This window comes from Prunus avium, chromosome 1 (genome assembly GCF_965620075.1).
Source record: "Prunus avium chromosome 1, drPruAviu1.hap1.1, whole genome shotgun sequence".
NCBI classification, from domain to species: Eukaryota; Viridiplantae; Streptophyta; class Magnoliopsida; order Rosales; family Rosaceae; genus Prunus; species Prunus avium.
The window spans coordinates 5021438-5036212 of NC_142284.1; the positions used below are offsets into that span (position 1 = coordinate 5021438).

Genomic DNA, 14775 nt, shown 5'->3' on the forward strand with positions numbered 1-14775 from the left:
TGTACAACATTTACTCATCAATTTTACACTTTTTTATATATATAAAATACAAGTAATAGTTTATGCTACAATGGAGAGGGGATTTCTAACACACGCATTAGTTTAATAAGGTGTCATGGGGGTTCAAACGTGATACCATTGATCTGTAACTTCAAGTCCGTTTTCACTGGACTAGATTCCGTTGGCTATCAATTTTACACCTTTTAAACAAGAATACCTGATCAAATTTGTCTAACAGTAGTGAGACTGCTCTCTGATGCAAATCCATCTCGGCGCGATCTCAGATTAACCGCTGTGGTTCACCAGCAATCAAATGGACGTTTTAGTTTTATCATTTGACAGCCCAAATTTAAGTAGTCCAGCTCAAGTTATAATAATAAGAAGCTGGCCTGATTATATGTAACATGATCTTCAAGCTGTGCAAACTCAAGTAGTCAATCGTGAATAATTTTTTAAATATAAAATGTAATAATTAAGAATGAAATACATTTTCAACATAAACTTTAGTAATAAGCCTTTACATATATACACAGTTTACAGCAGCTAATAAGGAAATAATTTAATGCAATATAAATTCCCAAAGTCAAACTATTAGGAAACTAAATCAAATTACAGAAGATTGTTTGGGAAAATGAGTGATCTCATTTAGGAGGAGATCATGGTTTAAAGAAGTGTTCGTAAAGCATATATATACAAACCCTGGCTGCTGTAGAATTTTTCTACAAATTAAAAATCCAGATATGACCTTTCTCCCTCATCAAATCCCATAATATGGTAGTGATTTGTTTTGAAAGCACATTCCTAATAGTAATGGATAATGCTATAAACAACTCTTATCGATAAACGGAAATTGGGAAAAAATGGATCCCACTATATATATACAGAGTACAGTTGCGCGGCTCTTGGGCTCTGGAGAAATTTAATTATCTTTAACATATTTAAATATTCACTAAATAAATAATAATTAAAACATAATTACTAATTAAGGTAATTCGAAAAGGCTAAGATATTACTTAATTACCTATATTAAATTAAAGAAGTTGGCTAGTAAAACAAAAGTAAAGAAAATAATTAAAATAAAATAAAAATAAAATAAAACCTCTCCCGACGAAGGTTCGTCACCATAGGTCTGTGGCGGCAAAATTTGCTGGGTTTAAAAAAAAAAAATTCTGAAAATGTATAGCCGCACGGCTATACTAATTTTTAGGTGGAACGGGTATAGCCGCGCGGCTATACTATTTATAAAAAACAAAAGAGGCTCGCCCAGCGATTAGTGCCACCTGGCCGGACGGCTATACTATTTTTAAAAATTAAATCTTTAAAAACCAGGTATAGCCGCCCGGCTATACGATATATATATTAAAAAAACCCAGCGCTAGGCGCCACGTGTCAAATAAGTAAAGCCAACCGGCTGTACTATTTTAAAAAAAATTAGAAAAAACCGAGTATAGCCGCGTGGCTATATGATTTATAGATATTAATTTGCTAGTTTCAACATCCAAAGCAGACATCGAAGTATAGAACCACCAATAGCTAATTAGAAATACATATTGAAAACTTCATCGGACATAGTAGAGAGTAATAATACCACACAATCAATTTCAATAGAAAGCTAGAAACACATATATATGGATTGTCAACGACAAAAATCGTAACTGCTTACACATTTTGTGATGATGATATTGATGCAGTTGCAATATTGGGGATGTTGGTGAAGGGTTTAGGGTATATGAAACACTGCAATTTTCTTATATCCCTCGTGTTCGTATACGTATACAACACATTTTTGACGCTACAATACATATGTGTTTGGTATTTTTTTTCTCATTACACTACGGTACAAATCGCGATAGCAGGGGTTGACAAGCTCTACCATGTGTGGTCATGGTAATATATAATTTTGATTTGTATTTATAAGTTTTGGTGCCTTTTATGAAAGAAAAATAAAATCACAAGCTCTTATAACAGGTGGACAATCTTGAAAAGTTGAGTTTACACAGATTCAGAATTTCATCAATGTCATTATTATTAGGCAACAACAAGTCATCGTGATTGACAACTGCCGTGCATAGCTGATCATGCTTCAGATCCAAAGAAAGGTTGTGATGGAAAAGTCTTGAACGCTCCAAGATTTTAGCCATGAGGGCTTCAATTTTGTAAAAAAGTAGCTTCCATGACGTATTGACAAATCATACACAAGAAGGAAAGCTAGGGAACTCATTTGATACCAATGTTAGAACCCCTTGTTTTATACAGAGAAAATGAACTTTATTTCTAAGAAGAACAAATCAATACATTCAACATCACTTCCTGACTAAGTTTCCAAACTAAAGAACCCTAACAACAATGTGTTAGTTAAGTAACCAACTGATTAACGAAATCGCACCTCAACAGATGAGTAAGCAGCCCAATTAACCCATGATTAGCTCACTAAGCACCTTCTTTTGATGACCACAATGTTGAAGAGGACATGTACGTATATGACTCAGCAGGATCAAGTATACTTATCACAATCACTTAATGAGCAACCCTTACTTAGTAGCCTCCCTCCCTATTAAGTCATGATGTGTTAACTTTAAAGTTAGGCTGACGGGCGCATCCCTAATATGAAAACATGCTGCTGCGTAGAGCCGTTCCAGTTATTATGACATTATTGCCGCACTTTTCTGATAGAAATAAAATGACTAATCATGTCAAAGATTTATGTATATATAAATTACAAACCATATATATATATATCAGCTATTCTCTCATCCAGATGTCTGCATTTTAGTATTGTGTGGATGTCATTGTAAATAGGGAGGAAAGCAAGGAGGGATAATAGAAAAGAGACATGGCGTCCGCACAATAATAATGTGCAGATGTCCGCATAGGAGAATTTATGTATATATATATAACCATTTTCTTTTTTCCGAATTATTGTCTATTTTGTTCCCATCCCTCTTTAATCAGAACCATATCCGCTAAAAAACAACTAATTGAAAATCGATTAGCAAATATTTTATTTTCATCATCATCATCATCATTATTTTAGCTTAATCAAGCACATTGAGTTTATTTATTTGATAACTATACAAGATGGTTTTCTGTTTGACTAACTTTTAGTCAAGATGATACGTAGTTCATCGTGACTATATTCGCACTTCAAGAAATGTGCGATGTCCTCCGCCCACCCAGCCACATGCAATGTAGTTTAACGATCTCATTTAGATTTTTCATCAAATCCTATAGGTTACAGTTCAAAGATCATTCTTACAATATGCCAACCTATATATGAATATGAAGCTTCTGGTCATCTAAACTGTAGGCAAACACAACTTAGTTGACAAAATTAGAAGATTTTTAACTACGATACAACAGGCTGGCCCTGACTTTTGGGTGGCCCTAGGCGATAAACTAAATGAGGCCCCTTTCCTTAGTATACAATTGCGAAAAAATAACAAATAAAATGATTTTACGTAGCACGTAGAGTGCGTGAATAAAAAAAGTAGTATGCATTATAATATGACATATCTCTGTAAAAAAAAATTCAGATTAGATATTTAATATCATGAAGCAAATTACAAATTTACAAACCAACATTTTAGCAACCAATTATGGGAACATGTCCCTGAAATTGGTAATTTGTATTCTCAAAAGATACATTAAAACCAAGTATTTGTTCAAAATACTACCCTTTCCCTTAAGCAGCAAACAAAGAGCAATAAAACCTGGTTAAAGCTTATATAAAAAAGCTTCAATCTTGCAGAGCTTTATTTAGGCTAGTTGTGTTGAAACTAAAATTTGAGAAACCCCACTCCGTACCTCCACCTGATTCATGTACATCTGCAATGATAAGATACATGCAATTCAATCAAGTATTCATAAATCTGATTACCACTCCATATCTCTATGTGTTTTATTCCTATTGGAAATTGAAACAATAGTTTGTTGGGTAGGAACAAATATAAAGAAAAAATTATAAATCTGATTACCTTTTCAATTTCTCATGCTCCTCCCCTCTTGGTCACCATCAATCTCAAAGACAATTTGTGAGCTTTTTAGTGTGAAATTGATTCTTACGGTTACAATATGATATGCGAAAAGAGAGATAAGAGAAATTGAAAATAATGGATATGGATTGAAGGGAGATGGGGAAAACAGAGAAAAATATGGTGGTGGATTATTAAGAGATCAGTGGATTAAATAGAGTTCCATGGAGAAACGAACTAGGAGAGGCGCTGCTGTTGGCTGCGTGGGAAAAGAAGAGCTTCTGGGAAGAGGAATCGCCTTCCTCATTTAATTTCATCGCTGACTGTTTTTTATTTTTAAAGTTGGACAATATTATATATATATATATAAATTGGGGCCCTCTTAATTGGAGGCCCATGGCCAAGGCCCTTCTCATCTACCCCCAAGGCCGGCCCTGCGATACAACACGCCTATCTTGTATCTAATTAAGTGGCAGATATTATGGCTAAATACAATCATACTTCTTCAGCTACACGTCTAGATTACATTGTGATTTATAAGATCGAGAATCTTCTTTGTGATGTTGTTTATTGATTTAAAAAAAATAGAAAATAATAATGGTGGGTTGAAGGAGTTTTCTAAAAGATTGACCCGAGTTGGAGGAATGGCACTTGCACTTTTTAGTGTTTCTAAACGTCTGAATCTCTCAATGTGTTCGGTGGGGGAACCGAAATTCTGCAAATTATTGGATAAGCGTTATTTAATTTTTATTTTTTATTTGTGAGTGGACATGAGTATTTAGAACAAGAAGTTGGACCAAGAAAAGACTATAAATTGTTGTTATGAGAAGTCAACTTTGTGGAAGAGAAAGAAAAGTCCCGGTGATCATTACGCCATGGAAGTCCTAAAGTCAAAACAAAATGTGGCATATTGAAATTTGGAGGAGGTTCTGGTTTCCTAAAAGGAGTCAAAAATTTTAACGCATTCCTTTATTCTATCATAATAATATTAATATACTCTACCTTTCATTGGTACATTAAAACGGGTCATTTGGTGTAATTCCTCAATCAAAAATATTATGACTAATAACTGATTGAAATTCAACTCCCACAATAAAATCTCTATCAAAACCCCTCTTTCCCATTTCACAATTATATTCATCTCTCTCTCTCTCTCTCTCTCTCTCTCTCTCAATTCTGAAACATGGGTGGTGATGAGGAAGCATGCAACACAAAGCTAGCTCTTGGACTTGGTATGGGTGAATATGCTTCAAGGCAAGAGATGAGAAAGAAGGAAAATCCTTTGGTTTGCTTAGACCTCTCATTTGCGCTTTGCCCAAAACAGGAGGTTGCTAGCTTGGGTGATCACATGGAGAATCGATCGAGTTTGAGGGTAATGGATGAAGATGAAGAAAGTGAGAGAAGTATTGGTACAAATAACAAGAGTATTATCATGAACAACAAAAATGGTGTGAGAAAGAAACTGAGGCTCACAAAAGAGCAATCCACCTTGCTGGAAGAAAGCTTCAGCCGCCACAGCACCCTTAATCCGGTACACATCTTTCATTTCAGCTGAGATTTAGGCATGCTCTTGATTTAGCTTAACCTCTAATTAACTAGAGATTGTCAAGAACTGCTACATATATATTTTAGTTCCTTATTTATTTGTTTAAAATTTTAGTTTTTAATTAATATTGGGACTAAATTATGTAGGCCCGGAAACTGTCACTTGCTGAGCAATTGAATCTGAAGCCAAGACAAGTCGAAGTTTGGTTTCAGAACAGAAGAGCAAGGTGACTCGTCTGAGCAAAACGCTCTCTTGTCAAACAGTGTCAAACAGTCTGACATGTTATATATATTGTCTATAGACACGACAAATTAAACCAACGAATATCCATATATTGCAGGACAAAGTTGAAACAAACAGAAGTAGACTGCGACTTCTGGAAGAAATGCTGCGAAAGTCTTGGCGATGAGAATCGTAGGTTGAAGAAAGAATTGCAGGAGCTAAAATCGTTAAACAAGAATGAGGCATCGCCATTGTACATTCAAATCCCAAAGGCTGCAATGCTTTCAATGTGTCCATCTTGTGAGAGGATGGTAGAAGCTCATCACCATAACCAAGCAGCTGCAAAGAACACAGAAGATCTCAATGTGGTCCGGAAGAGTAATAAATTGCAGGGCGGCTTTGACGGTACAAATTAACTAGAGAGATTTGGAGGCTATAGCTGCATAGCCATAACCATAACTTTATATACAAGTGCAAGAAATTAAGCAACAAAAGCATTGATCATTTTGATCAATCAACAACTACCCACATGACTAAATTGAATACATGTGTTTCCAAAGAGGGGGGGTCCAAGTGTTCTGCTAATTAGAAAATAGGGTAGCTAGAAAAAGAATTAATGTTATATTATAATTTCCTTTACAAGGATGTATTTGATTTGCATGCACCTTCTTTTTTTTTCTTTACCATATCAACTCCCTCACAAGCACAATTGTAAGGTATAGGATCTTGGTATTGATATTCTTTTGGCATGTTTTTTTCTGTTCTCTAATCATTCTAGGAAATGAGGATATGTCTCTTTCAATCAATCTTCTTTTTTGTTATCTATGGTATTTAATTTTTCAATTCACATTGTTAATTATGATTTTTATATGATCTCCATTTATGACCAAACTATGCATTCACATATTATATTATATTATATATATATATATTCCTCAAGAACTCAGTGATACATAAAATCTGCACATATCGAACTACGATTTTCTGGTAAAGTAAGGAGGAATGCCTTTTTTTTAGTGATGATTTTCCCATTCTCATTTTGTCCACTTACACTCTCTTTTGTCCACTTACACTCCCTTTTGTTTTTCAATACTTTGTATTATAGCAAAGAATGGTGTGTAAGTGGACAAAAGAGGAGTGCGAAATCAACTACTTTTTTTTTTCTCATAATACAAGCGATATTAGGAGAGGGCGGGTTTTCTCACACACACTATCAAGGTGTCATGGGGTTTGAATTTGAGACCACTGGTCTGCAAGTCAAGATCCTTTTTCCACTGAATTAGACTCCGTTAGTGGAGGAATGACTTCTTTCAAGTAAGGGTAAGGAATCAAATATTTTCCGTTGAATATTAACCAAGATGATGAGTCAAGAGTTGTCTGGAGTTACTGGTGCAGTCGTTAATTTTTTTATGGAACTTTACCAAATTTGATTACTTTGTGCTCATGAGGAAAATAATTCACAAACTATCAAGGACCCATAACGTCCATTGCATTCTATTTATCCTGTACTTTATTATGATAAAGTGGAAAAAAATAAATTTTGGAAAAGTAACGGTGGGTTAATTTATTACTCAAGACTTCCTAGACAAACAGTAGAAACTTTAATTAGATTCTTTTTTTTATATTATCTGAAAACATTAATTCAATTCTTAATAAGTTTAAATGATGAAAAGAATATTGTGATCAAGAAATTAAACTCTCAAATGCAATGATGGATTGTCCTATACTATACTAACCTAGTATAGATGATGCATCTTAAAAAAAATCAATAAATTGTAGCACTTTCTTCGATTTCCCCTTTTCTAGTATCGCTTTTATTTATTTTTTAAAATGTCAATAAACTGAATAACTATCATAGACACCACGTATTTGACAATGAAAGTGCACCTCAAACAGCAAACAAAAACAAATGGCACACATCATGATAAATAAAAAATTCACAAGATAATAATTACTTTTGCATTCTCACTTATGACTTGAAGTCTTCAATGTAACAGTTGTATTACAGTAACCCCACCTCTTTTGGGTGTGCAAATTAAGTATAGCGAAAGCATTTATATTTCCCAACCATAATTTGAGAAATTTACTCAAAGTCAAAACAGACTAAAAACAGCAACAAAGAAGAAGTTAAGAATTTTATTTTCTATTTTTTACAACAAAGATCATCCTACTCTCTAAAGTTACTTTAACCTAGGGATGAAATTTTAAGCCACCAAACCTAGCAAAAACGTTAAATTTAGAGTGCTGCTATTTCCACCCCCTTGTTCTATTTCTCCACCCACCTTATCTTCCCACCCACCATGTAAATTTGAAAAAACACAATCCTATCTTTCCACCCATCATTATTCCTAAAATACCATTTAATTATTAATTCAAGTAAAACCTAGAAATCAAACAAAAAATTAAAACAAAAAACCCAAACAAACCCAACGACCTCTTCCTATTCTTCTTCCAATTCCTTTCTTCAATCACAATTCCAGAAAAATTCCTGAAAAACAACATGTGACATTGTACAGGCCGGCTTGTAACTAGACATATACCATCTCTACCTATAAATATTGTTGTGCAGTGTTGTCGAATCTCATTACCTAGACACTAAACAGAGTTCTTACTAAAAACATAGAAAAATTACATATATATATATATATGATGGTTTCCATGGCTGAGAGTAGACTACTTAGCAGTAAGAATTATTCCTAACTCAATTTTTTATTTCCTTTAAAATTATTTATTTTTAGTTTCACAAAAATATTAAAAAAGATTCGTAGTTCATTTGTAATAAATGGGTTAATGTTGCAGTTGAATTTGGAAAGAAAGAAACTAGCCCAGTATGCGATTCAGTTTATGGTGCAGAGGAGGGTGATACGTGTCATTGAAAAGTTCAATTTTAGTTTTGATTTCTTCCTTTCTATCGACCCTAATATCAATTGCCACAACTTCTTTGTGGGTCAATGGCTTTGTACTGTAGGGACTGCAAATTGAGCTTCAAGTTTGGTCCCGTGGGTGGTGTTTGACAGGGATGAGGGGGGAATAGGTGGGTTACGAGAAATAAGACAGGGTGTCATAAGTCATTTTACAAAGAGGTAATTTTGTTTTTAAAATTTTGAAGATAAGGTGGGTGGGAAAATAGGACAAGGGGGTGGAAATAGCAGCACTCTAAATTTATTAGAAGTTGGAGTCAAGAGTTATCAATAGGATATAATTTTATTTAACCTAGGGATGAAAACACACGAAGAATTAACACGTCCAAGTTAACTAAAAATTTATCATTCAAGACAAATAAATTATATAAATAAACACTTCAATATTAAAAAAATTTAAAATTTATGGCGAAGGCTATTACATTCAATTCTAAAGAAGAAGAAAAATCAAAGAGACAAAATTGAGTTTATAGCGAGGGACAATGTGACGATATACTGAGCGACAAATTAAAAAGCGAGTTTATGAAAAAAGTGGGTTAAATTGATTTTGAAGAGCAAGATGGAATTCGGAACTATCTTTTAAGGGGTGAAACAGTAATTAAAGTCTATATGAATTGTACTACTACTAGGGCATTAAATTCAATGTTGGATTGTTGTCCTTGAAAAAAAAAACTGCAACTTAAATAGAAGTCTATGTGAATTGTAGCTAGGCTTTATATTGAATTAGTAGGTATAAAAACTCATAGGGGCTGCCTTATAAAAACATGTACCGCATGTCTAATGAACAGAAAAATCATTAATTTGTGCAGTAAGAAGGTGAAATAATTGACGAAAAAGAAAGTTATAGAGCTCATCATTTTCTTCAAAATTATTTGACTGTAGACATAGCCAAAATAGTTGGCAAGCCTCCTAATTACCAGATTAAATGAATAAAGAGCCTCCTAATCCCCATGATCTGGGTTTTATGCTAATTAAACTACATAACATATGTAGGGGTGGTTACCAAACCCAACTCTATATATTCAAGGCTCTTTTTTTTTCTTTTTTTCTGTTAAGTATTTGCAATTCATCCTATTAATTTCAAAAATAAAACTCAATACTCTTTTATTCATCAACTAGACAATTTAATTACATTGACAATTAAAGCACCAAAAAATCTTAATTCTGAATTCCCTAATCAAACATGCGACATCAGTTTTTGGATGCTCTCAGCTTCTTTGCTTTTCTCAACCTAGCCTGCTTCTCTTCTTGCTGAATCAATAGCCGCTCTTTTTCATCCTCCTTCCTGCCAATTTGTTCACTTTTTCTCTCCTCTCTTAGAATGTCATCAAAGGTGGACACCATCACACTATCATCATCCTCTTCCTCATCCTCCTCCACCCTAAAGCGCTTACGATGTCTCTCCTTCTCCTTCATCACACAAGAAGGCTTCTTTGGCCTCTCTTTCTCTTCCGGATTTTGCTTTCTTACAGTCTTCAAATCTCTCTCAGAACCTCTTCTTATCCCGCCGAAACCCGGATTGCTTTCTTCACTTGGCTTTGGTGCAGAATCTTTACCAAGTCCAGATTCTCCTTTGGAAGATTCCGGAATTTCGGCATCGTCTGAGAACAAAAAGGTGTAATCCCGGGACTCTTTTATGCTTTTACACTTGAGTTTCAAATCGACAGGAATCTTGAGGCTCTTTTTACCCTGGTCTTGGGAATTTCGAAAAACCCTAGATGCCAAAACCTTTAACTCCGGCATTAAAGCTTTGCTTTCTTGAATCACTCTCTGCGCAATGGCATGTTGCGAGGGGCCAAAGAAGGATCCGAAGTTGTCACAAGGCAACTTGTTCTTCTCATGAATCGAGCAGTCACGAACAGACACCACCACCTCCTTGGCATGATTGTTTCTGATGCGTTGTTTGAGTTGCTGCCTTAGTTGAAGAAAGTCCAATTCCTTCTCCGTAGAAGAACGGAAGATCAATCGTGCCCCCATCTCTACAATATTCAAACCCTAACTTGTTTCAAAATCACTGTTTTGATTTTCTCACAGTGATGATGATGAAAGGAAGAGAGTGTGTTTACTGTGATTTGCGAAGGGGCCAATTCTCTATTTATACATGAGCTTTGTCGGTTAGTGTTTCCAAATCCGAGCAGGACTAGGAGATTTCCAAGCCAGCTCGGGTTTCCATTTTTTCAAGTTTTTGTAATCTATTTTTTGGTTTTCCTTATAGGGGCAAAATGGAGAATTTTAGAACAAAAGTAAAGTAACCCACCTCTTTTCCGTGCCATGTGCAAATTAAGTAGCAAAAACATTTATATTAGAGCATTTCCAACTGATGTGTCAAAAGTGCCACATAAATATTTAATAGCTAGAAATAACATCTCACATCACTCCATCTGATGTGTCAAAGCTGATGTGGAATGAAGGTTGGAGGTTGAGATGTTATTTTTGACATCCTAAGAGCATCTCCAAGGGAGATGTCAAATACCAAACATCAAATTTAAATTTGATGGCTAATGTGGCAATTTGACATCTTACACAGCTTTAGACTCCACCCGATATGTCAAATTAAATTATTAGTTTATTACATTTTAGTGTTGATTTATTTTTAATTAAAAAGAATAGAAAAGAAAAAATAATAAAATATTCATTTGACATCTTGCTTTTGGGATGTCAAAAATAACATCTCAATCTTCAGCCTTCATTCCACATCAGCTTTGACACATCGGTTGGAGTGTGTGAGATGTTATTTCTAGCTGTTAAATGTCTATGTGTTGCATTCCTAAAAGGACACAAATTAATGTGCAAACAACCAATTAAAAATACCCGCAAGTGCACGAATCTAATGAAGTATAGATTATGTAAGTACGGGGTCGATCCCACGAAGAACTTGTCGGTTTCCTATAAGTTCTAATTTGAGTACGTAAAGAACACTAATTTTACACAACACACAAACACAATACAAATTGGAAACTAAAAATGAAGTAAGGAAGATAAAAGAAATGAAACAACACAATCAGGTGAAGATGCTGCTTGTTTATCTTCCCCCTTGTTGATTTCATCATTTTCCTTAGGCCCAATCACTTGCTCAACCTGCATTTCATCAACATTGTGAATCAAATTTTTAGAACCATCAATTTCACCAATTACCTTACCAGTTCTCAAGGTAACTGCTTGAACATGCTCACGCCCATTTTGTATCACTGTTTGGCTAGACATTATCCTAGCTTCCCTTTGACTCAAAGATGTGACAATTTGCCCCACTTGATTTTCTAGATTGGCAATGGCCTTAACCATTTTCTGCATGTGGGTATCATTCCTCTGCATATGGGTGTCATTCCTCTGCATGATGAAACTATCTGTGTGTCTAACCATTGAAGCAACAATTTCTTCCAAAGTTGGTCCTTGAGGTGGTTGGTGAGATTGACTAAGTGGTGGTGGATTATAATATTGGGGTTGACCATAAGGTGGACAAGTATTATGTTGGCCTTGATATGGTTGATATGACCCTTGTTGAAAATTTGGATTGTCGGTCCACCAGAAGTTTGAATTATTTCTCCACTCCGAATTGTATGTTTGTCGGAAATATTCATTCATAGGCAATTCATTATGAAATGAGCCAAAAACATTTGCTTCTTCCATCACAAATTTATTGGAGTATTCTTACATAGTAAGTTCCACAATTTCAGTTGCGGCTGCCATTGGAGATGGTGGAGGTGACTCCTCGGATGTTCCTGTAAGAAAAAGAAACAAAAATAAATCAAGATAAAATGAAACAACAATCAATAAACAAAAATAAAACTAAGTACTCTAAACATACTCAAACAAAACAAATAAGCAACCGTGCCAGTTCCCCGGCAACGGCGCCAAAAATTGTTGCATTCCTAAAAGGACACAAATTAATGTGCAAACAACCAATTAAAAATACCAGCAAGTGCACGAATCTAATGAAGTATAGATTATGTAAGTACGGGGTCGATCCCACGAAGAACTTGTCGGTTTCCTATAAGTTCTAATTTGAGTACGTAAAGAACACTAATTTTACACAACACACAAACACAATACAAATTGGAAACTAAAAATGAAGTAAGGAAGATAAAAGAAATGAAACAACACAAGAAAATAAAGAAAAACACAAACAGCACTTTCTATCACCCGTTTATCACCATTTGGACAGATTCGTTTCTCTGTTTTTCAGTTTCGACCTCTGTCCAGTTTTTGACCTATAACTTTCCAACCGTTTATCCAAAATTCACGTTCTTTATACGGTTGGAATCAGCACAGAAAATGCAAGAACACAACGCGGACCAAAAGTCCAAAACAATTACGAAACAAACAAAATTCAGTGACAAAGACACAAAACGTGTCAAACACGCAACTCACACACACATTGGGGGGGTTTTTTGATTTGGTTCAAGTGACCTATTTCTATTGCATGAAAGTAAATGGACTTTGAATTTAAATGTGAATGGCAGAGATGAATTATCAAAATGTGAAATTAAAATGTAACAAACACTAGGGTTTCGGAATCCACCCTAAACAATTCTACCCATGTTCATGGATACTCAAGTGATGAACTCTAAATGTATTGATGAAGATGTTCGCAATCAAGACCATGGGTCGTGGCTCAAGACGCATTGATTCTCTCTAATATACGTAAAGTGCATGGTTCGTGCTACAATACTTGTGCCCTCCTCATAACCGAACCTAGGTATGGTTCGTACTTCGATTCGATTGCAAGGAAAACCCATTAAGTTCAAAGAGAATATGAACATCACAAGAACCCTAATAGCATGGTGTTTACATTAGGTATTCAAGAAACCAATTCACATGGATGGTTCTTACTCCATCCATCTATTGCTTAGGAAAATATGAAGATACACATAATCCCAACAACCTCAAGAAGCATGCTTTCAAAGGTAATCAATCAAGGAAAACACACATCAAGGATAGATTAATTTGGTGAATTGGAATTCATCAATTGTTGTCAAGAAACCAATTCACATGATGCTCACTTAAACAAGTTCAATCATTTGTTGCTAATTAGAAATTGTGTTCTTGGTTATCTTACACAACTTCTCAACTTTAGCTACATGCATACAACCTAAGGTGATTAAGCAAAGGAAGCAAACACATATCATAAAATTCAATTAGTGAATGGGGTTCATCAACAACATCTAGAAATTCATACACTCAAGCATCAAAACAATAAGGTAATCATGTTTAGGGCTTCAACCTAAGCCCTAGCTATGGAGTTTAGTTCCTCATAATCATTTCAAACACAAATTCAAAATGAAATTAGAAAGAGTTTACAGATTTTCAGAAAATGATGAAAGCTTCAAGATCATCAATGGTGGAAGTCTTCTTCTCCACTTTTCTTGACTGCACCTTGTCTTTCTCCTAGCTCCAAGCTCCAAAATCTGCTCTCAATTGTGTAGAATGGTGGAATACCCTCTCTCCCGTTGCAAAAACTCCCCCAAATCTGATTGCAATCCCTTTTGACTTCTCTCTCTCCTCCTTTCCAGCTTTTCTTTTAGTATAAAACTTATTCTTTCTCTAAAGCTATTGCCCATTGTCCCCTTGCAAATGATGAAACCTTGTTTTAAGGTATAATCCAAGGCTCCAATTGACTCAGGAAATGCCACTCAAATGCAATCCATTGTTACCAAAAGGTGTGGTAACAAGTAGAAATAAAATGCTATTAAGTGGGGGTGAAAACTGGGCCAAAACAAACATCCAGAGCCAGCGTCAATTGTCCGATCAGCTGGATAGGCTACACTTGCCCAATGGAGCTCAAATTTGGATATGTTGTAGTTAACATCCATTGGAACAAGTCTTATGAAGATCATCACCTCATCCAAGGACCGGAACATGCTGATCCAAGGCCACGAAGTTGACCTACGAAAATGAACAAAAACAGAATTTATATCAAATAATGCACTTTTAGCTCATTTTCATACAAACCAAGGTAAAACCTATTAAAACACAAAAAAGAAGTAAAAAGCTATAAAATGTCAAGAACTAACTCAAAATAGTGGGTGAATAACATGAAAAATCATGTGTAAAAATGAACCGAACAAACTTCCCAAACTTATCTTTTGCTAGTCCTCGAGCAAAACAGAAATTAAAA

General features: G+C 34.9%; 2 protein-coding genes across 2 annotated transcripts; one reads left to right on the forward strand and one right to left on the reverse strand.

Moving 5' to 3' along the window:
- The first annotated feature begins 5057 nt into the window (after positions 1 to 5057).
- LOC110758469 (homeobox-leucine zipper protein HAT22-like) lies at positions 5058 to 6390 on the forward strand. Its single transcript, XM_021960341.2, has 3 exons — positions 5058 to 5502; positions 5664 to 5743; positions 5858 to 6390. Exons 1-3 carry the CDS (start codon positions 5155 to 5157, stop codon positions 6153 to 6155), a joined length of 726 nt encoding a protein of 241 aa, XP_021816033.2. The 5' UTR covers positions 5058 to 5154; the 3' UTR covers positions 6156 to 6390.
- Positions 6391 to 9747: 3357 nt separating this feature from the next.
- Positions 9748 to 10781, reverse strand: LOC110747898 (uncharacterized). Its single transcript, XM_021947966.2, has one exon. The coding sequence runs from the start codon at positions 10635 to 10637 to the stop codon at positions 9852 to 9854; it is 786 nt and encodes a 261-aa protein (XP_021803658.2). The 5' UTR covers positions 10638 to 10781; the 3' UTR covers positions 9748 to 9851.
- Between the last annotated feature and the right edge of the window lie 3994 nt (positions 10782 to 14775).

Bases quoted from the DNA above. Each gene is read 5' to 3' on its own strand.
- LOC110758469 (XM_021960341.2), top strand. From the start codon at position 5,155: ATGGGTGGTGATGAGGAAGCATGCAACACAAAGCTAGCTCTTGGACTT. The intron at 5,503-5,663 runs GTACACATCTTT...TAAATTATGTAG, and splicing joins GCCACAGCACCCTTAATCCG to GCCCGGAAACTGTCACTTGC. The intron at 5,744-5,857 runs GTGACTCGTCTG...CATATATTGCAG, and splicing joins TTTCAGAACAGAAGAGCAAG to GACAAAGTTGAAACAAACAG.
- LOC110747898 (XM_021947966.2), bottom strand. From the start codon at position 10,637: ATGGGGGCACGATTGATCTTCCGTTCTTCTACGGAGAAGGAATTGGAC.